Source organism: Neolamprologus brichardi, chromosome 7, assembly GCF_056152115.1.
Source record: "Neolamprologus brichardi isolate AB-2024 chromosome 7, ASM5615211v1, whole genome shotgun sequence".
NCBI lineage: Eukaryota > Metazoa > Chordata > Actinopteri > Cichliformes > Cichlidae > Neolamprologus > Neolamprologus brichardi.
Genome location: NC_142110.1, coordinates 15,643,141 through 15,666,279, shown reverse-complemented (window position 1 = coordinate 15,666,279; position 23,139 = coordinate 15,643,141). Strand labels below are relative to the sequence as shown.

The 23,139-nt window shown below is 40.3% G+C and overlaps 2 protein-coding genes across 2 annotated transcripts; both read left to right on the top strand.

The window, feature by feature from the left end:
* LOC102781706 (long-chain fatty acid transport protein 2-like) lies at positions 1–6,038 on the top strand. The gene is made up of 10 exons (XM_087843197.1): positions 1–739; positions 883–1,092; positions 1,176–1,331; positions 2,478–2,602; positions 2,699–2,893; positions 2,981–3,071; positions 3,248–3,446; positions 3,525–3,622; positions 4,464–4,594; positions 4,707–6,038. Exons 1-10 carry the CDS (start codon positions 124–126, stop codon positions 4,881–4,883), a joined length of 1,998 nt encoding a protein of 665 aa, XP_087699323.1. The 5' UTR covers positions 1–123; the 3' UTR covers positions 4,884–6,038.
* A 5,832-nt stretch (positions 6,039–11,870) lies between these two features.
* Positions 11,871–21,434, top strand: zgc:101540 (hsFATP2a_ACSVL_like domain-containing protein). The gene is made up of 10 exons (XM_006782648.3): positions 11,871–12,483; positions 14,068–14,277; positions 15,976–16,134; positions 16,250–16,374; positions 16,464–16,658; positions 17,442–17,532; positions 17,640–17,838; positions 18,079–18,176; positions 18,262–18,392; positions 19,813–21,434. The coding sequence occupies exons 1-10, from the start codon at positions 11,871–11,873 to the stop codon at positions 19,987–19,989; spliced, it is 1,998 nt and encodes a 665-aa protein (XP_006782711.3). The 3' UTR covers positions 19,990–21,434.
* The last annotated feature ends 1,705 nt before the right edge of the window (positions 21,435–23,139 follow it).

The window sequence follows — 23,139 nt, the reverse complement described above, 5'->3', positions numbered from 1 at the left end:
TGTTCAGGTCATCAGGTGCTACTCTCTCACCGTCTGTTTGGGCTTCATTTTGGTCCACTAGCACAATCTAAAGTGATCACTCGGTATAAAGCCAGTGAAAGGCCTAAAACACGTGAAAGCAGTATGTTATTCGGTAAATCATTGATGCAGCTCATCTGGTTGTTCTCTAGCAATACAAAATCCTTTTCAACCTTTGGAATTTCTCAGTGCTCCTCCTCCTGCTCCACATGCCATTTTATACCTCTGCTTTGTCTTCAGCAGGACAGCTGTGAGACAAACATGTTGGTCTGGACAGTGTGTGCGGCTTTGATTGCATGTGGCGTTTTACTCCGCCATTCTTCCTTCCTCCAGGATGTCCAATACGTGCTCACTAAAATAAAAGGAGGGCGGTTCATCGTAAAGTGCGTGCAGACTAATTACTCAATCCTGGACCGCTTTTTAGAGCTGGTGAAGACACAGCCGCACAAGCCTTTCGTTTATTTTAAAGATGAAACGTTCACGTACCGGGACGCAGACGTCCTGAGCAACAAAGTTGCGAGAGCGTTTCTGCAGGCTGGATGCGTAAAAGAAGGAGACACGGTGGCGCTGTTCCTGGGGAACCAGCCGATGTTCCTGTGGCTCTGGTTGGGTTTGGTGAAGATTGGATGCGCTGGAGCTTTGCTCAACTCCAACATCAGATCCAAGTCTCTGCTACACTGCCTCAACTGCAGCGGAGCCACAACTCTGGTAGCATCTGAAGGTAGTACCTGCATTTCTGTCTGCTTTTCCAAGCGATGGAGACAGTAGAGAGCTCATTTACTCAACATTAAATAACCAGATAAATACATAAATAAATAATCTGACAGGCCTGGAGTTCAACAATTATATGAAACAATTTTCTAGACTTGCTGGATGCAGTGAAGGAGGTGCTGCCCCATCTGCACGAACAGCAGATCAATGTTTTCATCTTAGCCGACAGATGTGAAGTTACAGGTGTGGAGAGCTTCATCGATAAAATGAATCAGGCTTCCTCTGAGCCTATACCCAAGGAGTTAAGGTCCCATTTAACCATGCAGAGTCCAGCAGCCTACATATACACCTCAGGGACAACAGGTAAACTACTTACTGAGATTCACGATGCATCAGTGAAAGAAACAGAAGATTCACCCCCTCAGCCTCTGGCTTGTCTTTAACAGGTCTCCCTAAAGCAGCTCTGAACACTCAAAGCAGAGTGTGGACCATGTCTTTACTTCTGGCTACATCAGGAGTGAACTCCAAAGATGTGATTTATGATACCCTCCCTCTTTATCACACCACCGGCTTCCTTGTCTTCACTGGTGCCATTGAGAGGGGTATGAACTCTTTAGATATATACTATTGTGTTTTTTAGATATATGATTGGTGTATGACTTTAGTTTTTTTTTTAAACCAATGTAATATAAAAACCATAGTTACATATATGTAACTATATGTTACATATTAGTTACATATATGTAACTATATGTTACATATTAGTTACATATATGTAACTATATGTTACATATTAGTTACATATATGTAACTATATGTTACATATTAGTTACATATATGTAACTATATGTTACATATATGTTACATATATGTAACATATATGTAACATATAGTTACATATATGTTACATATATGTAACATATAGTTACATATATGTAACTATATGTTACATATATGTAACATATAGTTACATATATGTAACTAATATGTAACTATATGTTACATATTAGTTACATATATGTAACTAATATGTAACATATAGTTACTAATATGTAACATATAGTTAACTATATGTTACATATATGTAACATATAGTTACATATATGTAACTATATGTTACATATATGTAACATATATGTAACTAATATGTAACTATATGTTACATATATGTAACATATATGTAACTAATATGTAACTATATGTTACATATATGTAACTAATATGTAACTATATGTTACATATATGTAACTATATGTTACATATTAGTTACATATATGTAACTAATATGTAACATATAGTTACATATTAGTTACATATATGTTACATTTATGTAACTATATGTTACATATTAGTTACTAATATGTAACATATAGTTACATATTAGTTACATATATGTTACATATATGTAACATATAGTTACATATATGTAACTATATGTTACATATATGTAACATATAGTTACATATATGTTACATATAGTTACATATATGTTACATATATGTTACATATTAGTTACATATATGTAACTATATGTTACATATTAGTTACATATATGTAACTATATGTTACATATTAGTTAAATATATGTAACTATATGTTACATATATGTAACATATAGTTACATATATGTAACATATTAGTTACATATATGTAACTATATGTTACATATATGTTGAAAAACCCAAAATTTTGACTACTTCCGCTGCTACTCTTTAAAGTGTGCTGTTGTCATCTATTGTTGTGTGCAGGTATTCCTGTTGTTCTGAGGAGTAAGTTTTCTGCTTCCCAGTTCTGGGACGACTGCAGAAAATATAATGTCACCGTCATACAGTACATAGGTGAAATTATGCGTTATCTCTGCAACACTCCACAGGTTTGTGCCAACACAGCACCAACATTAATACTACTATCTCACACAGAAAGGTTTAGAAAACTAACAAACGCACGCTCTTCTTTTCTCTTCAAACAGAAACTCAGTGATAAAAACCACAAAGTCAGACTTGCAGTAGGCAATGGGATCAGAGCAGATGTTTGGCGGGACTTTGTGAGACGATTTGGGGAAATTCAAATCAGAGAAATTTACGGAGCAACTGAGGGAAACTTTGGTCTGTTGAATTATAGCAGCAAGATGGGAGCTCTTGGGCGACACACCTTCCTGCACAAGGTAAAAGTCCATTTTTCAGCTCACATTAAGAAATAAAACCTGTCACTCATGAAGCAGTGTTTTAGCTTCTTTTTTTAAAATTTGCAGATGTTTTTTCCATATGCTGTGATCAAATATGACATAGACAAAGAAGAACCTTTGAGGGATTCTTCTGGTTTTTGCATGGAGGTTGAGAAAGGTGTGTTACTTCCAGGACGCTTACAAAAGCAAAGATTTTTTTTTTCCTGTCCGTTTTTTTATATTTCTAAAGTTCTCACCCATGCATCTTTAAAAATAAGTATTTATTGAAATCTCATTAATATTGACTTTAAAATATAACAACCCCAAAGATGATTTCTCCCGTACTTTGATCAGGTGAACCTGGACTTCTGGTGACTGAAATAACAGCCAAAGCTCCATTCATTGGTTATGTGAGAGACATGAAGCAAACTGAGAAAAAGAAGCTGCATAACGTCTTCAAGAAAGGTGATCTGTACTTCAACACCGGCGACCTGCTGCGCATCGATGAGGATAATTTCATGTACTTCCACGATCGTGTTGGAGACACATTCAGGTGAGCGCATGTTTTAAAATAATGCTTAAAAATGTGAGCTCACACAGAGCACTGAAAAAATCCAAAACTTGTCAACAGATGGAAAGGAGAGAACGTAGCTACAGCTGAGGTGGCCGACATCCTCGCGCTGGCTGACTGCATTAAAGAAGCCAATGTTTACGGAGTCAAAGTGCCAGGTACATGTTGCTGCTCCAAAATCAAGAACAAAATGTTCAGAACAATGTACACCACACTTAGTTTGTTTAGTCAATCAGTAATCAAATTGTTCCACAATCAAGCATTTTTTTTAAATCTAGATCATAGGTGTCAAAGTCTGGCCAGTGGGCCAAATTTGGCCCACTGGCCAGACTTTGACACCTTCTCTTCTGTAATATTTAGGTTGTTGACATATGTAGCATGGTGCTTGATGTGGTGCAGCTGCATGATCTCTGCACTGACGTAGGGCTCCAGGGCACCATAGTCGTATGTCAGGTCAGGGAGAGTATGCTTCTGCCTCGATGCAGCTACCTTGCTAATAGTGTGGCTGAGGCTGAAAACACACCTACGTATTTGTCCGGCCAAATTTGGCCCACAAATTTGGCCCAGTGTCTGTAAACACTCACTGTTGTGCTTCTCTCCTCACCTCCTTCATATATGTTCATGATGGCATGAACCAGAAATTTCATATGTAGATTCAACACTCCATAACACCTGTCACCACAGATTTTTAGTCTACTTCTTGTATAATGTGGCATACCTTAGCCCTGTTTCACATCCTTTGAATGGCTTCTTGACAGCCACTCCTCTATTGAGATTTCTGATGAGGCTTCTATGAACAGTAGATGGATCAAATTTCCTATTTCTTAAGGACATAACTTTCAGATGTTGTTCATCTGCTGTAGGTTTCTTAGCCCTGGCCTTTTCTTTTGTCCTCCACTTGTCCAGCTTCCTGAGATTTATTTGACACACTATTGTGAGATTAGCAATGCTGAACTTCAGTTAACTCCTGTTTTGTGACTGTTTAACTTTTGTCTTCAGGTCAGGAGGGAAGAGCCGGGATGGCTGCTGTTACTTTGAGAGATGGACTGAAGTTTGACTCCACGGCTGTTTTTAAACATGTCGAGGACTTCCTGCCGTCCTACGCCAGGCCACGCTTTTTGAGGATTCAAGTATGTTTACTCCAGTTATTTTACACTTTTTTGCATTTGTGGTTAAGCCTCTTTGTTGCCATAGTGATTTATTTTATCCACTAATAATTGGTTGTACTGTGATTCATTACAGAGGTCACTGGACATTACAGGCACGTTCAAGCTAATAAAGACGAAAGCAGTGGAGCAGGGCTTCAACCCAAATGAAATAACAGACCCACTCTACTTTCTGAATGAAAAAAAGAAGAACTATACTCCACTCACGCCAGATGTATTTGATTCAGTTATAGCAGGAGACGTCAAAATATAAAGTGATTTTACTTTTGAAGGAAAAAATCCACCTTTTCACACACAAGCAAATCATTTGGTGTGTGTGACTTCTGGCTACACATTTTAATGACAAGGTGTAAAGCATAAATTTATTTTTTGTGTTTTCATGCACACCCCCCATGTTTGAGTTTGATGTACCAATCTGTGAGTGTGGTGATGGGTTCACTCAGTGAGGTTTTCTAGTTTATTAAATGGATCGCTGTACACCTCCTTCCTGCATTGCATTCTGGTCCGTGTAGGCTTTTGGCAGTGTGGGAGCAAACATATCTTTCTGTCACACATTCTGCTCTCTTTAATATTCATTTAAAACCTCCACACCCAAAGGTTATGCTTTTGCAAGTGGATTTAATCAGTGGCGTAATTCAGCTCATACAGCTGGTTTCATGCAGAATGTATACCCTGAATAACTTTATCTAGTCTTATGTCCCAGAAGCGTGTCAGTACCTCACACCAGCTCCCAGCGTAGGTGCTCTTTTTTCACCCACTGGTTGAGTGATTCGTAGTGTTCAGGAGGCCTGGATTGAAGCCATGGAGCTCAGGCAGGGGAGAACAAGCTCATTAACCACAGGGTCACTGATGTTAAAAAGGGAATCATAAAAGGGGGAATAAAAAATGTTTCTTTCAGTGGTATAATATATTATGCTATTTCTGCCACTGTTATAGTCCATCCATCACTTTTGACCAGTGACTTGCTGTCGATGGATTACCACGGCCCTCGAGAACATGCACAGAAAGATACTTTGTCAACATACAGCAAACTGTAGTGCAGCGTTTGACAGGGATGCACGCACATTTTAGGCAGCATTAAACCGCAATTGTTCTGAATCTGGCTCAAATTTGAGTGTCAGGATTTAAAGCATCTCCTTTTTCCATCTCACATATCAGATAAGCTGTAAGACACCCAGGAAATGCATTAAAATGTATAACAATTTAAATTCATTATATTACTAATTCCTTTCTGATGCCACCCATCAGTTAAATGTCAGGTTACTCGAGAGTTGGTTTGCTGCTGGTAATAACTAACCGTAACCATGGCACTTGAACATGTTTATATCAAATCTGTCTTTTCTTTCTTTTTAAAAAAAATATTAGCGATCTGATCACATTTTATAATTAAATGAAAAGTGCCTACGGATGTGCTTTGCCTCTCTCTTGCGCTATTGTTTTGTGGAGGGGGAAGGGGGGTGGCAGATCTCTAGTTTTTCCAGGTGAATACTTTAAAATCTCCACACAAATTTTTTTATTGGATAAAGATTATTTTAAATTGTTTTATTTATTTGATCCAAATGAGTTACTTCGTTGTTTGGAGCTACAGGAGGAGCTGACGTCATTTTAATATTCCATTTTTTTTAAAAATGCACTTACACTCACTCACACGATGCATAATTACAACCATGCATCCATAGTACACTCACAGAGAAATGTAGACATGACAAAAGCATAAAAATAATTATCTTAGATCTGAGAGCCAAAGCTGGAGGCGAATACGGGAGACATTTTCACAGGTTAAGAAATGGATCAATGAACTTCCCAAACTCTAAGAAAGCTGACTGTGAGCACACAATATCCTTATAAAAAGCAGTCAATGCCGAACACCCCCATCCCCCCACCAAAACATGGATTTTAGCTCTACTGGTGATTATAAATTGGCCATAGGTATGTAAGGTTAAGTCCCTATGTCTTAGCCATGTTATAGAATGATGAGAGGTGGGATAGGCTCCAGCCTAAATATACAATATATATTTATAAAGTTAATGTGAAAGAACAGATTTCTCTGTTATGTGTCACAGTGTAGAGAGTTAATGCACAAGCTGTGAAAGATTTCCTCAACCTGTGTGTGTGACAGCGAAGCTGAGCCGGTCTGTTGGAGAAAGTCCTGCACTAACTGTCCAGTAAGTGGCGCAGAAGGTAATCAGGATTATCTGTGATAGATAACAGTTTATTTAGTGAGCTCCTTTCCAACGCAAATTTGTCCAGGTTGCAAAAACAAACAATAGCTGAAATACGTGTAGAAAGATTTGTTTGTTTGTGTTTTTGTTTGTAGAATTCATATTTGGACTTTTAAAAAAAAAACAAAAAAACTATAACCTTTGCCAAATTATCCATTTTTTTCTGGAAATGATTTCAGAAGTTGTTAGGATGCTTAATTCCATTACATTTCAGTTATCTTATAATATAAAGCCAAATCACAGTAACAGTTAGTTCAAGCAACTTTATATTTTTTGGTAAGGACACTAGAACGAAGGGGAGAAAACCCCAGCAGTCAGGTGATGCCCTATGAGCAAGCACTTGGCAACAGCAGGAAGGGGAACACCCTGTTACAACAGGAAGAAACCTCCAGAAGAGCCAGGATCGGGGAGGGGCAGCCATCTGCCGTGACCAGTTGGAGAGGATTTAAAATCCTATTAGATGAGGAGTTGTCCTAAAGAAAATGCTGATCTTCTTGCACAACTTGTGATCTTTCAGAAAGCTTTCTATTTCTATACTGTCACTGTCAGGGGGCTGAGTCTGTGACCCAGCATTTTGAGTTATTTTGTATTTTTTGATTACTTATGAGTTAATGTTGAGTCCTGGGGTTATTATTAGTTCATCTTAGTTGAAGTTTAGTCTGGTTTATGTTATCGTCCATGTCTCCTTGTTTTCTGTTTATGACGTATTATCTCCTCGTCTATGTAGGTTCCCCTTGTGTCCCTCTCCTCTGTCCCTCCGCCTCTCTCCTTCCCTCTCTCTGTCTCTTGTCTCTCCATGTTTCCTGTTTTTATTTAGATTTTATTTATGTTCACCGCGTTTAATTTTGCTTCCCCTGCGGCGTCACGTTCATTTGTGTCAGCTGTGTTTCCCGAGGTGTTTTCACTTCCCTCATTACCCTTCTCTGTATTTAAGTCCTCTGTCTCCCTCTGTTTAGTGTCAGATTGTCTGCATTGCTCCATGTTCATGTTCACGTCTTCATCTTCTCTGCCTCAAATCTCGTTTTTTTCATGTTCCTGCTCAGATTCATGTTCTTATGTCATAGTTCTCGTAGTTAGTCTTAGCTGTTTCCAGTTTAGTTTCTAGTTTAGTTTTGCCCCAGTTCACCTTGCCTTTGTTTTGTGTTTTGTTTTTTTTGTTTTTTACCTATCAGCCAAATAAATGGCTTCCTTTTTGTTATACCTTAGTTTTCTCTCTCCCTTGTCTGCTCTGGGTCCACTCCGCAAACACACCGGCCATTCCGACCGTGACAGTTACTTACTAGAGATGGCACGATACCACTTTTTTGTGTCCGATACCGATACCGATATCATAAATTTGGATATCTGCCGATACCGATATGAATCCGATATAGTGTGTTTTTTAATCAACAAAAATGTTTTTTTAATATCTTGCTGCTTTTTGTATAAGTTCATACTCAAAAAACAACAACAACACTAAAGCTATTCTGTTATACCTGTATGTAAAAAAAACACACTGCACCCAAAATATTTCATAGATCAGCAACACTGATCAATCTAATAAAGTTAAACCTGCACCATCCTTCCTATTCTGGTATTTTAAAGAGTACTTAGCAGAAATATTAAGCAACCTAACTAATAGGGTTGCAAACTCCCAGCAAAAGAAAATAGGGAAACACCCTCTTCCTCATGATGCTTAATCAATGTAATCAACTTTAATTTGATGCAGGGTGAAAAAAATTCACAGAAATAAATTATTTTTCAAGAATAATTAAATAGATTCAACATCTTTCTTCAACAGAATTGCAGAATTCACAGATGGTACTTTCCCAAAGGAAAAAGTACTACAGCTTACCAGGGTATATTAGACTTAACAGTTACTATATACAGTAATGGACTTCTATACATTTTACATCAGATTAAAACTTTGGGTGTAAGATTCAGATAATTATTAAATAATTAAAAGCTAGATATTTTAAATGAGAATAAGAAAGAAAAGTATGTCTTTGTGCCCCCTTTTCCCTGTTAATGCCCTATCGGCCCCCCTGGCTAAACTTTGCTAGATCCGCCCCTGCACAGTTACCAGCCGTCAGCTACGTAGAAAAAGATCCTGGTGTAGAAAGTAATATTAAATAAATTCTAACAACAGCTTATCAAGCTTAATAGTGCTGCTGTTGTTCAGCCGCTGGTTTCCTCTTTCTGGTGCAAAGTGGGCCAAAAACAAAGAAGAGAGACGACTTGCGACAGAAAAGCTGATCAGCTGATCATTGATCAGTTTCACGATTGAAGTAGCAGCAGGAGAGAGAGAGAGAGACCGATACCGATACGTAATATCGGATCGGTCCATCTCTATTACTTACTAATCTTTATTTGTAATTGACTATTTTGTTTTAAAATCTTTGTCATGGTACAAATTTAACTGATCTTAAGAATTAATTATTTTTTTCTTATAGACAGTTTCCCTTTGCTTTCTTCTTCTTTCTACTCTCGTCTGTATTAATGATAACTGGTTCAAGAGGAGGGAAGATCGAACCACAGCAATGCCTTGTACTGTGGTGGCCTTGGTGAACTCATCTAAGCTGGGGATAAGGAAGCGTAAGATGGTTGTTGGCTGCTCTGTGAGTTCAACAGGAGGACAAGGAGCTGAAACCATAACAGAGAGTGCTTCCTTTGTGGGTCAGGGGTCCTTCTCCAGATTAGGTATTATAATCACATTTTCTCTGGTCTGAACCTCAGTGAAGCATGAGCTTTCAGCAGGGGGTGATGCAGAAGCTGTACTGTGCAAGTTATTTACTTACAGGCTAAAACATGAGGCAAACATGTTTCACTGTCACATCAATAATTCTAATAAGCGGCACTGGTGCAAAGTTTGCACCGTTGCCTGGGCACATCTCTCTGTCAGAGTGGAAAGGACCGTGCCTGATGTTACTCTGTGGTGTGACTGCCACCCTGTGCTGAAATAATAATCACAAGTTCAGCAGGAACAGCTGGAGCTAGAGCACAGGTGTCAAACTCCAGGCCTCGAGGGCTGGTGTCCTGCAGATTTTAGATGTGTCCTTGATCCAACACAGCTGATTTAAATGGCTAAACGACCTCCTCAACATGTCTTGAAGTTCTCCAGAAGCCTGGTAATGAACTAATCATTTGGTTTAGGTGTGTTGACCCAGGGTATTATCTAAAACCTGCAGGACACCGGCCCTCGAGGCCTGGAGTTCGACACACCTGAGCTAGAGGATCAGAAAAGTCAGTTTCTTTTGTGAGCTTGGGGTCCTTCTTGGGATTTGATAATACACTTTCATCATTACTGGCCTGAACCTCAGAAAACAATCATCAATTTTATTTTCTGGATTTTTTTCGTTGTCACTTCAAACAATATTTATTTGATGTGATGATCTGGCTGACTGGGGGTGTGGGGCTGAATAATCTCGCAAATATGTTTTATTTCTACATCAACGTTTGTAGTCAGCAGCACTGGCGCACAGTTTGCGACGTCACTGAGCAGAATGTTGTGTGGATCTGTGTGACTTCTGACGGGATGACATGGGCCACGTCACTAGTTATTTATTTATTTTTGTTTTGCATGATGTTATGAAGGAAGGAAGGCTCAGGGTTTAAGTAATCAGCATCATGGGCTCATCTGATTAGAATGAGAATAAGCAGTCATCTAATCATTCACAGGGTTCTCCTTTTATTCTCAAATCAATAAAGGAAAGAAGGAAAGACACACATGGACTGCTAATGCTGAAAGAAAACAGATTTAAGTTACTCATTACCTTAAACAATACATAAAATCAAAAACCCAACCAGAACCTCACCTCCGATGCCGCCCCAAGTGGGAGTGAAGAAAGAGTGAACCAAAAGTAAATGCAGTCCTTATATAAGGTGTGACAGGTGAGTGCAATTAAGGACAAGCACTACACCCAATCAAAGGTGAGAGAACTAAACAAGGTGCATCTGGTGAAGTGAGTGGGTGTGCTAGGATGTGCTAAAAGATGGGTCTTTACAACACATGACATTAAATGAATTAAATAGAAAGTAACTGACTAGACCAGCTGGTAATACCTGTTGTTTCCAAACACACCACCTAAGCTCACCACAATGAATAGTAGCCATGACTACTGTTCAAACAGGCAAACTAGTATTGCTGGTTATGGAGAAGCTTCAGATCTGAAAAGTTAAGGCCTTAAAGCTGCATTCTTTATAATAGCCAGCAGGGGGTGGCTCCTCTGGTTGCTAACAGAAGTCTGATTTTATGAGTAAATTAAGCTTTCCTGGTGGATTTCTGGTGTCGGTCTCTAGTTTCAAACACTATAAAGACATCAAGTGAAGTTAGATTTTGTGTTCCCTTTAAGCCTGACCTATTTTCACTGAATGAGTTGCTGCTTATCTCTATTTTTTAAATACAGATTACAGATTATAGAGATTTACTGGGAAAAACAAGCTTGTTACTGGAAACAAGCATTGTTTACTACCCTGTTTCACACTTTGAAACAGCCTCAGCAATTTCACACACCCCTCAAATCTGCAGGACAGCGGTAATATCTGACACTAAAATCACAAATATTTCCCGAAAGCGCAGACTTGGTAGCAGGGTGCGGCGAGATGTTTGTGTTATTTCTCCACCAGAGAGTAAAAAGCGAGCGTTTGTGTAACTCGCAGAGGCGCTCCTCCCCATAAATCAGCAGACGCACTGGTGCACGCCCACCACCGCTCAGATTGCGGATTTATGATGAAGGTTTCCATTTACGGACTCGCTGTCCGTCGTTTATGACTGTTTTTGTTAATATGCGATTTCAGTCTTCTCCCACTTGTTTGTGTTTAGAAATAATTACGAGGAAATTATTCGCATAAATCGTTCTGGTGTACTAAAACACAATCCATTCAGTCCCCCTTCAAAATTAAGAGCCAAACTGATTTGTTTGCTCGCTTTTCCCACTTTTTACCACGATAGAATAGGGGGGGTGCAACATAACATCAACAGTTAAGTTGTAAGTGGAAGTGGAAATTCTCGATTTGGCAACTGAAAAATATTCCCCGGAATGAAGGAGGGGTCAGCGGGGCAGATCCGAGCACCGCCCCGGGTCGAGACGGTGAACTTTGTCATAAATTTGACTGAGCAGCACAGTGTGCGCCTCCTCTGCCTCTCCCCACTTATTCTTTCAGCGCTTTGCAAAATGTACATCTGCTTCAGCGTCTTGGCCGGACTGGCAGTTCTCTGTTTCTTTTACATCAGCACGTTTTGTCCCTACTTTGGCGAAGATTTCGCGTACATCCTAGGGAGCATTAAATGTGGCATCAAACTAACCAAATACAAGAAAATCAAGCCCTTTTACAGCATATTGGACTGCTTCTTGGATGCAGTGAAGAGGCACCCCAAAAAGATCTTTGTACACTTCGAAGGTCGCTCGTACACTTATGGCGAAGTGGACAAACAGAGCAACAAGGTGGCCCGAGCCCTGCAGGCTGAAGCCCGGCTGAAGGAGGGGGACACGGTGGCCCTGTACCTTGCGAACGAGCCCAGTTTCATTTGGACTTGGCTCGGTTTGGCGAAGCTGGGCTGCCCGGCTGCCCTGCTCAACTTCAACATCAGATCCAAGTCCCTGTTGCACTGCTTCTCCTGCTGCGGGGCCAAAGTGATCATCGCCTCCTCAGGTGAGATACAGCGAGAAATTAATTATTGCGTCGGACCAGAGGAGGCTCTCGTTATTTGACGCGTCTCCCACAGGACTGCGAAGTTAAAAGTTCGACAGCAAGTGAGAGATACCTCTTAATGCTTGGCTTTTGTGCAAGTACGGAAAGTATCCTCAGTTATTATGTTGTCAATTCTTCTTGTAAAATGATTTTGACCACGAAATTACTTGCAGAAGAGAAACGTGAGTCTCCAGCGTTTTACCCAACAGGGAATATAAATCCTAAATTAAACCTTTTTACGCATCAAAGATGTTAAAATAAAGAGTTTATAAACAACAGTTTATATTAATTCTATAAATGAATGCAAACAGATACTGCTCAGTGCAGACTTTGCAGGCTACTTGACAATATAATTCACCCCGTCACATCTGTCCTGCCACTTTCCTCGTGTCTTATATTTATAGTAAGCTTTATTCCGCACTGCATCGCAGATGGATATTAATTCCTTAAATGCACTGATTGCTCTGACAGCTGTATTTAGTTTGCAGGTAATGATTGTTGAATGATGCAATAATGAGATCAGATCAAATGCTGGAAGGACCTGATAGACTGACTAGATTTTGACTCACGCTCTTAAGATTAGATACAGTGCAGTGTTGGCTCTTTTCCATCATCTGTTAGTGATGAACGATAATGCCAAACAAAGGTGCACTTATTCAGATGATCGCAGTTTTATTGGCACAATGAACCTGCGTCAGGGACTCTCTCCCTGTTTTTTTTTTTTTGTCTGTAAATTAAACTAGAAGACATGGATGACAATAATAAAAATAAATTGCTTTGCACCACCTGCCACATGAATGCTGTACTTCCAGCTTAATTATAAAAACCTCCAGCTAGAAACTCAGTGCTTCCACAAAGGAAAAACTGAGCTAGCCGGTCTTTGAGTAAATTGCGACATAAACCTAAACGTTTGTTTGAGATCAGTCCCAATCAATAACCTCTGCTTAAAGGTTATTATTGATCAGCTTTAGTCGCGGCCAAAAGTTAGACGTAAGGATAAACTTAAATAGATAAAGAAGTGCAGGAAGTGCATTTTTGCTGGATCGATTAATTGTTATTCTATATCTGCATATATGGAGGGGATACGATCTTGATTAGCACGTTTCATACAAATTACATGAACGCCAGTGTTTGGTTATAATGGTTAGACATAGAAGAGAAGCAGTGTTTAAGCTATTTTGGTGGTTCCAACTGTGGCAGTGCAGTTTTGAACGGATGAACATTTGCAAAAAGGAAAAAGAATACTTCACATATGAGCAGAAATGATTAAAGAACAAGGGAGCTCTTTATGCTCCACACTGAAGAGCAACTTCATCGGAAGAAAAATCTCAGCTTGCAGACGTGTTTCTTTGCATTCTCATTATAGAACTTAAAAGGCCTTTACTAAGAAATGCATGCATGAAAGCTGAACTTCCCACCCCATGTGCTTGTATCCGAGTGGGATCGGGGATACATGATACAGGCCCACATGTGTAGGTGCACATGTGCCACATTTACAGTGCTATGACGAGCTGTGTTGAGCTGAAAGCTACTGTCTATTTGTAGAGCTGCAGGATGCTGTGGAGGAAGTCCTGCCGACGCTGAGGGAGCGGGGTATCAGCGTGTACCTCATGTCGGACAGCTGCAGTGTGCAGGGCATCACCGCTTTGTCTGACAAGATCTCCAAGGCCTCAGATCAGCCACTGTCCCGGGACCTCAGGGCCAACATCCATATCAGGAGCACCGCTCTCTACATCTACACATCTGGGACCACAGGTAACGACAGCAAACTGCTCTGAAACAAATGCTGGCACGTAAAATAAGATTCAAATGATAACAGTCAAGCTAATGAGGTGCATCAAACACACTCACAGCTTCCTAACTGATAAAATGTGAACCCTGGGGTTTTCTTGTTACAGGATTTTTTTTCTTTCTGCACTCTGCATTGTTTTCACAGTTTACTAGCCAGTAGTTTTATTCTTTCCTGCCTTTATTGGCACACTGCAGAATGTCTTGGCACAGTACCAGTGTTAGTGACAGAGTGTGTGTCTTACACATCTTACACATGCCTGATTTAGACAAACTGTGAACGCTCTCACCACTCTCCCAAAACATAAACACTGAACCTTTAAGTCCTGGTTGTGTGAAGCCTGCACACACGTTTAATTGTGGTAATTAAATTTTATCAGACTAATGGGTGAGGGGGAAAAAATCTGCACAATTGTTCTTTCTGATGCAGACTTGCTGATCTTCGCTCCATCAAGGTGCATTACAGGGATATGCCTAAATGAAATGCTTTATGTCCCACAGAGCTTTTTCAGATAAGAGAAGCACATGATAGCACATGATGCAAGCTAGAACATCTGTTATTCACCGTCATTTTAAATGGTATACTAGTTTTAGCTGGTGGAAAATAGGCTTAAATCAAAATTTAGTCCCAGTTGAGTCCTTAAGACGGTCTTTTACAACCATGTGCTGAACAAACTTGGATCTGCAGAAAACCTGATGGATGTATAAGTCCACTCTTTAGCAACTTCTGTTACCTTTTTTGCCTTATATTCATTCTTTTAAAAGATACAATTATCGTAAAGGTGAACACCACGCTATAGACTCTATAAACCTGCTGTGGCTCAGGTAGTAGAGTGGGTCATCTACCAACCAGGAGCTGGTGGTCTGAACCCGAGTTTCTCCTGATGCATTCAGTGGAGTGTGCATGTTAGAAAAAAGCACTGTATTAATGTGTGTGTGATTGGGTAAATGAGATCTGTGACAGGAAGCACTCTTGAGTGCTGAACTTGAGTTAAAAGGCGTGGTCTCAGGAGTTTGAAAAAAAGAAGGCAACTGGACGTCTAAGTTTTTTGTAAGTTTTTTTGTTGTTGTTGTTTTTAAGCTGAATTGTAGGCTGCTAATAGTTGGCTTCACAAGCCAAACCCGCTGTTCCGTGATGGTCATTCACAGTGGACATAGATGTCCTCCTTCACTCCTCGCTCACGCTAATGTTTTCTCAGTCCAGAGTGACCTTTATCCTTTACGCGTAGCTCCTTAGACTGATAACCTATGCAGATATGCCGAAAGGCGTGGTACAAGTCCATTTACCACAACTTTAAGAAGAAGTAGAGTAATTTTCTCCTCGACTTCAACACACCTTTTTTTCAGTGCGTCCATTTAAACAAAATGTGGCTTCGGCACAGCATGGATAAAAACAGAAGAATCATTCACCTGATCGATTATTTAGTTTTCACCATTTAGAGTTATCTGCACCAGTTCATTATGAAAAAGTCAGCATCTATAGCTGCTGAGAGTCCATTATAATCACCATCTACTTGGGACTGTTTGTTGCTGAGAAGATTAAATGTTGCTTTGTGCAGTCATTAGAAGATTCAGGATCAATAAATGAACCACAGTGAAGTGCATCATACTACTTTGTTCCTCTTTAATTCAAAAGCACAATCTGTTATTCTTTTCCCTTGGAAGGTTTGCCTAAAGCAGCCATTGTCACACATGAGAGGGTGTGGGCCGCCTCCTTCCTCCAGTCGATATGTGGAGTCACAGCAGAGGACATCTTCTACATCAATCTGCCTCTCTATCACAGCGCCGGCTTCTTGATCGGAATGACTGGAGCCATCGAGAGAGGTAATGATCCTCTTAATCCTCTCAAGAGTGCAAGAGCAAAAGCATCTGCACGCCTGGGTCAGGAGCTTAAGTGGTTAAGGAAGATAAAGGTTGTGTAATATGATTTGACTTGCAGGTATTACCATAGTCCTGAAGAGAAAGTTTTCTGCCTCCCAGTTCTGGGATGATTGCAGGAAGTATGACATCACGGTGATGCAGCACATCGGCGAAACGTTGCGCTATCTCTGCAACACGCCCAAGGTAAGAGGAAACCTAATCAGTCTGCAGCTACGTCAGTCAGCCGCCGTCGTAATGGTGGAATATCTCTGTGTCCATCCCGCTCTTGGCAGAAAGACGATGAGAAGAACCACAAAGTGAGAATTGCAATCGGCAACGGTGTCCGAACGGACGTTTGGTCCGAGTTTCTTCATCGCTTTGGAGACATTAAAGTTAGAGAGCTGTACGCTGCCACAGAGGGAAACATCGGCTTCGTCAACTACACGTCCAAGATCGGCGCAGTCGGACGAGTCAACTTTGTGCACCGGGTAGGAAAAGGAAGCAAGTCGCATGTTTTCACAGTGTGGTGCAATGTCTGTGTTAATATCTGGAGCTTACATTGGTTGATCGCATTTAAATTAAATTGGAGCAAAATGTCATCAACAGCTACAGGAGTGAGTTGAATTTGAAAATAAACACCCACACATGGATTCTTGGATACAAAATGTTAAACGGGCAAAGGGTGACTACATTTAAAGTTGTGGTGGCCGTTTGATTGGACAAACAGTGCATACAGATATTTTAAGCAAAACTTGACTGTGTTTGTCCCCCATGAAGAAGAGTCTCAGACTCTCTGTACGCACAAATGATGAAGGCCATGGTGTGTACAGTGTTTTTAAATGATCAGATCATTCAAATCACTTCTCTTGGCTAAGCACTTTACATTCTAAAACTTTCTCTGTTAAAAATCACCCTCATTTCTTGGCGCAATCACTTACCTGGACCTCAGATAGAGACAGGCCTTGTACTATGAAGCAAGATCAGCATACACAGGACATATCTGATTTTATCTCATAACCTGTTCCAGAGCAGATTAGGTTTATAGTGTAAGTCAGAGTGATGATGTAACCCTGTAAGAAGTGAACCAACTTTGCAATACTTAGAAAAGTTACATGGATAAGCCTAAATCCTATTTTTTATGAAATCCTGAAACAAGCATGAAACAAGCGTGTTGATGTTTGTGCGTCCTCACAGAGTTGCTGCCATGTTGGCTGTTCCACTACTTTTAAAACATTTTAACTGGTGGGTTTTCTTTCCTTCTTCCTTTCCAGTTTTTCTTCCCCTACACTTTGATCAAGTTTGACATTGAGAAGGAGGAACCTGTCAGGGACTCGCAGGGTCTGTGCATCAAAGCAGCCGTAGGTGAGTCTGTAAAGAGAAACCTGGTTAAATTTAAAGGAGTTTTAGTTTGATAGAAGTGAAATTAAAAAGGAGTTTTGATTTATTTTGTTTCCCGATGTCTCTACCAGGTGAAACGGGACTTTTAGTGGGAAGGGTAACAAAGAGGTCCCCCTTTGTTGGCTACGCTGGTAACAAGGAGCAGACGGAGAAGAAGCGGCTTCGAGACGTCCTGAAAAAGGGCGACCTGTACTTCAACACCGGCGATTTGCTTCGGTTCGACAAAGAGAACTTTGTGTACTTTCAGGATCGAGTTGGCGACACTTTCAGGCAAGTTGTGACTCATTTTTGTGTTGACCTGTCGCTTTGTTTTTGTGGTTCTGCCCAGACGATCTAGTCTAGACTGAGTCACCGTTTGGTCTGGTTTAGTTCTCAGCTATTAAAAGTATAAAAATATCCAATTAAAAAAAATGGCTTTTTTTCCTTTTGTGCAGGTGTTTACTTGCAGATCAGGTTCAAACTGTACTGCAGAAATTGTTCATTGGAGTCTTTTCGTGTTGTTTGTTTCAGGTGGAAAGGAGAGAACGTCGCCACATCGGAGGTTGCAGACATTCTCACAATGGTTCACTGCATATTAGAGGCGAATGTTTATGGTGTGAAAATTGAAGGTAAACGCACTCGGGTCATAAATATTAAAACCTTACAGAGCTGTCTGCACTTTGCATTTCATATTTCTCTCATTTTTCAATCAAGGTCATGAAGGGCGAGTCGGCATGGCAGCTCTCACTTTGGAAGAAGGACAAAAGTTCGACTGCTCGGCCACGTACACGCAGGTCGTCAACTACCTCCCAGCTTACGCGAGACCCAGATTCATCAGGATTCAGGTAATAAATATAAATAAATAATACGTGCACATCCAGACCAGACGGGCTGCTATGGCTTAAAGATATTGTTTTAATTGGTGGTCTGATTCTGCTGTACTTACGGAGTTCATCCTTTCCACCTTTAATTAGTGCATGCTCAAAGGCTAAACGTGCTAAACGCTTGGTGTCTGAAATCCAGATGGCTGAAGCGGTGCGTGGATCCGAGTCTGAGTTTTTACTGTGTAAGATCACCAATAATGCAGATCAGAAATCAGATGTGTCATTGGGTCCCAATGTTGTTTTTTTCTAGACAAATTTCAGATTTTTCCTTTGAACCAAACAGGAAGGCAGTGCAGTGATGTAACCCCAACACTTCCTTCAGGGTTAGGGACAGCTGCAAGAAATGCTGACTCTGGCAAATATTTTCATGACTTAGTAAAACCGTAGAGGATGTGCCCTCCAGATAAAATTATTGGAGATGATTAAAAAGAAAGTTCCCAAGAAAGTGCAGTACAGGACCGTTCTACAGCTACTTTAACTATGAAATATTTGGATTTATGTACCAAGGAAATTACTCTAATATACATTCACCACAGACCCCCTTTTACCCCCAAAACTGCCTTAATTTATTGTGGCATAGATTCAACAAGGTGACAGAAACATTTGTCAGGAACTTTGCTCCATGTTGACCTGACAGCATCACACAGCTGCTGCTCCCGTTCCACCGCATCTCAAACACACTACTCAATTGAGATCTGGTGACTGTGGAGGCCATCTGAGTACAGTGAACTCACTGTCACGTTAAAGAAACCGATTGAGATCTTATGAGCTTCATGGCATGGTGCGTTATCCTGTTGGAAGAAGCCATCAGAAGATGCATACACTGCGGTCATACATGGATGGACATTAGAAACAATGGGCTGTAGTGTTTAAACGATGCTCTGTTGATACTAAGGGTCCCAAAGTAAGCCAAAAAAATATCCCCCACTCTATTACACCAAAACTATCCTTAACTGTTGATCCAATGCATGAAGGAGCAATGATTACATGCTGTTTCCACCAAATTGTGACCCTACCATCTGACTGTTGCAGCAGAATAAGACGCTCATTAGACCAGAAGATGTTTTTCCAATCTTCCAAGGGAACTTTGATCTGTCAGTGTGAATTATAGCTTCAGTTTCCCGTTTTTGACCGATAGAAGCACCGGCATGTTCTTATCTCTTCAAGATATGCTGACGATCCCTGCATGCCGCTCTCTTTTAAGTTAATGTTGCCGTCCTCTAATAATAACTGTGTAATATTGCTTTGCAGTTTGTAGCGGATATCTGATCTGATTGACAGGATTGTTATTGGCGGTTTATCTTAATTATGTTTTGGTTTTCTTTGTTTTGTTCTACACTAAAGCTTGACACAAAAACATCTTTCAAACTGTGTTTTGCAGCCCTGCCTGGAGATGACGGGAACCTTCAAGATGAAGAAAGTGAAGTTGGTGGAGGAAGGATTCAACCCAGCTCACATCAAAGATCCTCTATACTTCCTGGATCCTGAAAAAAAGACTTATGTGCCCTTGACTGAAGAAATCTACAGAGCAGTCGTCTCAAAGGAAGTCAAACTCTAACACAGAAACTAAAGTAGTCACTGCTGAGCCACTTTGTTTGCAAAGAAATAACAATAATGGATCTTAACAGACACTAATCTCAGGGACGGACTCGGAAACGTCACGTCACGTTTGAAGAGATAGTTTTCATCTTTAGCACAGCTACCTTCACCTCTTACAGTGACACTATGTGATACAGAGAGTATGTGCTACTCACTGTGTTCTTAATTCGTTAATAAATTCTTTGGACAGTTAACTATAACATGCACATTTTACTGTAATGGCCTTTGTTTTTACATTGGACTGAAGCTCTTTTAATCCATACCGGTCCGATATCAGAGTCTGGATATTGACCTTTCAACATCTACTGTATTTCTTATGTAGGGATTTGTTGTTACCTAACTGGACTTTTGTACAGAGGTAAAAGCAGACACTGTGTTATCTGTTTGTGTACTGATGACACACACTGTTTTATTGCATAACACTGCCCTGAAGTGCTGAAGTGTTAATGTAGCAGCTGCCGTTGTGCCCTTATAACCACGTTTGTGCACAATAAGAGGAACCTCCAGGCAGGCTTGCGGGGTGACTAACCTGCACAACCTTTGACATAAATCAGACAAACTCTGTCACACTCAGTTGTTTTTTTGTTTTTTTTGTTTTAAAAAAAAACACATAAAACTTGACAAACAGGCAGAGATCAGTGAACTCTGATAAGATATTTCTAAATGTTGTCTGACACTGAACTTTGTCTTAAATGACTCCCTTGAGCTACTGCGGAGTAAAGGTTAAACCAATCGAATTTATATAGGAAAAATCAAGTTTGGTTATTCCATCCTATTGACCTTTATTTTGTACAAATCACAGGGCCTACAGCAATATGACAAAAATATTTTATGTGGAATAGTTACACTTGTATAGTACTAGAGTATGGATTTTAAATGATGCAATTCTAAGAAGGTCAATGAACTTTTCCACCCAGATACTCTGATCAGAAAATGTTTAAAACAGAGCACCACAGACTGGAACTGGTTTTTGGTAGAGCCCTGACAGGAATTTCAGTGGGGGGGACGATGCAAAAGCACCACATTTACTGTTTATGATGGATCCAGAAAGCTGACTGAATGAGGAGGAGACCAACCTTTCACTCCATCCTGACTGCAGCTAAACTGCTGCAGGAAAAAAACTGCCATCTCCACAGCTCCATCACTCAGGCCTTCAGAGTAATATTCAGTTCAAGTTTAATTTATATAGAGCCAAGTCACAACAGTTGATCAAGGCGCTTCATTTTTGTAAGGTAACCTTACAATAACAGAGCGAAAACCACAACAATCAAATGACCCCCTGTGAGCAAGCTGTTTGGTGACAGTGGGAAGATAAAACTCCCTTTTAACAGGAAGAAACCACTGGCAGAACCAGGAAGATGGGACAAAAGACATGCTGTGGAAGAGATTATTAACAACTAATGATTAAATGCAGAGAGGTGTATAAAAACACAGTGAGGGGAAAAGAAGGTGGATGAACACTCATTGCATCATGGGTAGCCTCGAGCAGCCTAGGCCTATTGCAGTGTAACTAAGACAGGATTCTGGGTCACCTGATCCAGTGCCAACTATCTACATTATCACAAAGTAAAGTTTAATCCAATCTTAAAAGGAGAGATTGTGTCTGTCTGATGAATCCAAACTTGGAGCTGGTTCCACAGAAGAGGATCCTGGAAGCTGAAGGCGCTGCTTTTCTACTTTTAAATATATGATAAGAACAACAACTGAGGCTGCAGTCTGAGTGAACTGCTCTAGAGTGGTGGGTATGGTATTATGGGGTCTTTAAGATAAAATGGTGCCTGATTATTCAAGACCTTGTATGTGAAGGGAATGGATTATGAATTCAGTTTGACAACCTACTTTGAGTTTACTAAACAGCATTCAAACTCACAGCACACAGATTCTCGATCTTATGAGTCGAATTCCAAAAATACTCTGATCACTTGTCACTGGATTCCTGATAAAACCCTCATAATGCAATGAGGAGGTGGCGGGATGGTGCTATGAGTGTACATAATCTAGAAAAGGATAAATATAGCCAAAGTGTCCTTGAAGAAAACCTAGGCTGGGAAAGATGGTAAACAGATGCTTCCTGTCAAATAGAAGACGAGAAGTTCCTCTAATCCAGCAGTCCAAAGGCTGCAGATGTGCTCAGCAGTGCTCAGTAGGGATGGGTATCGAAAACCGGTTCTTGTTGAGAACCGGTTCCCAGTGTTTCAATTCCTTGGAATTGTTTGCCATTTTTGCAAACGATTCCCTTATCGATTCCAGTCGCCCCGAATGACGTCACCACGTTGCGGAGTGTCATTTACCTGGCAGGAAACACGGCGCCTAAGCGGCTCAAATGCTCAAAAGTTTGGTTTTGCTTTACGAGAACGGATGACAACAGGGCAACTTGCAATACTTGCAAAGTAGATATTTCATTTAAGGGAGGAAACACTACAAATATACAAAAGCATTTGCTCACAAAACACGCGATGACCTTAAATGAATGTCGTGTTTTTAATTCCGCTCCGGACTCGTGAATCTCAACCCAGCAGCAGCGGTAACGTTTGCACGTCCTCTCCCGTTAATGCGGCAGGTAAATAATCAACTAACAGTGCATATTATGTTAGCGCGATCTGCCTTATTACAAAACCTGCCATTACTGTGCATTTAGGTGACCATGATGAGAGAGACAGAGTCTGGCTCAGATGCTGGCAGTTCTCGCTGCAGTCTACCGTTAGCGTCTCCTTTCAGGCCAGGATAGACGAATGTCACCGAGCAGTGACTAAGTTTGTGGTCAAAGGCTTGCACCCATTTGCCACAGCAGATGATTTTCGGTAAGTGAATGTGTTTAATTGTAGGCAGGGACATTACTGGATATTCTTGTGTAATTGCTACTGAACAATTTATGTTATACTTTGTTATTGCTACAGAAGAATATTTATTTTATTATTTTACATTTACCCTGTGACACCCCATTGAAGAGCCGTCGGCTGTGGATCTCTTAAGATCTCACTGTTGGGTTTGTAAGGCCATGTTACTCCTAAATTTCTATCTTGTTCAAAGAGAAGATATAAAACAAAGTTCTAAGCTAATCGACCTTAGTGTTCTCCTTTTTTAAAAAAAAGAATCGATAAGAGAATCG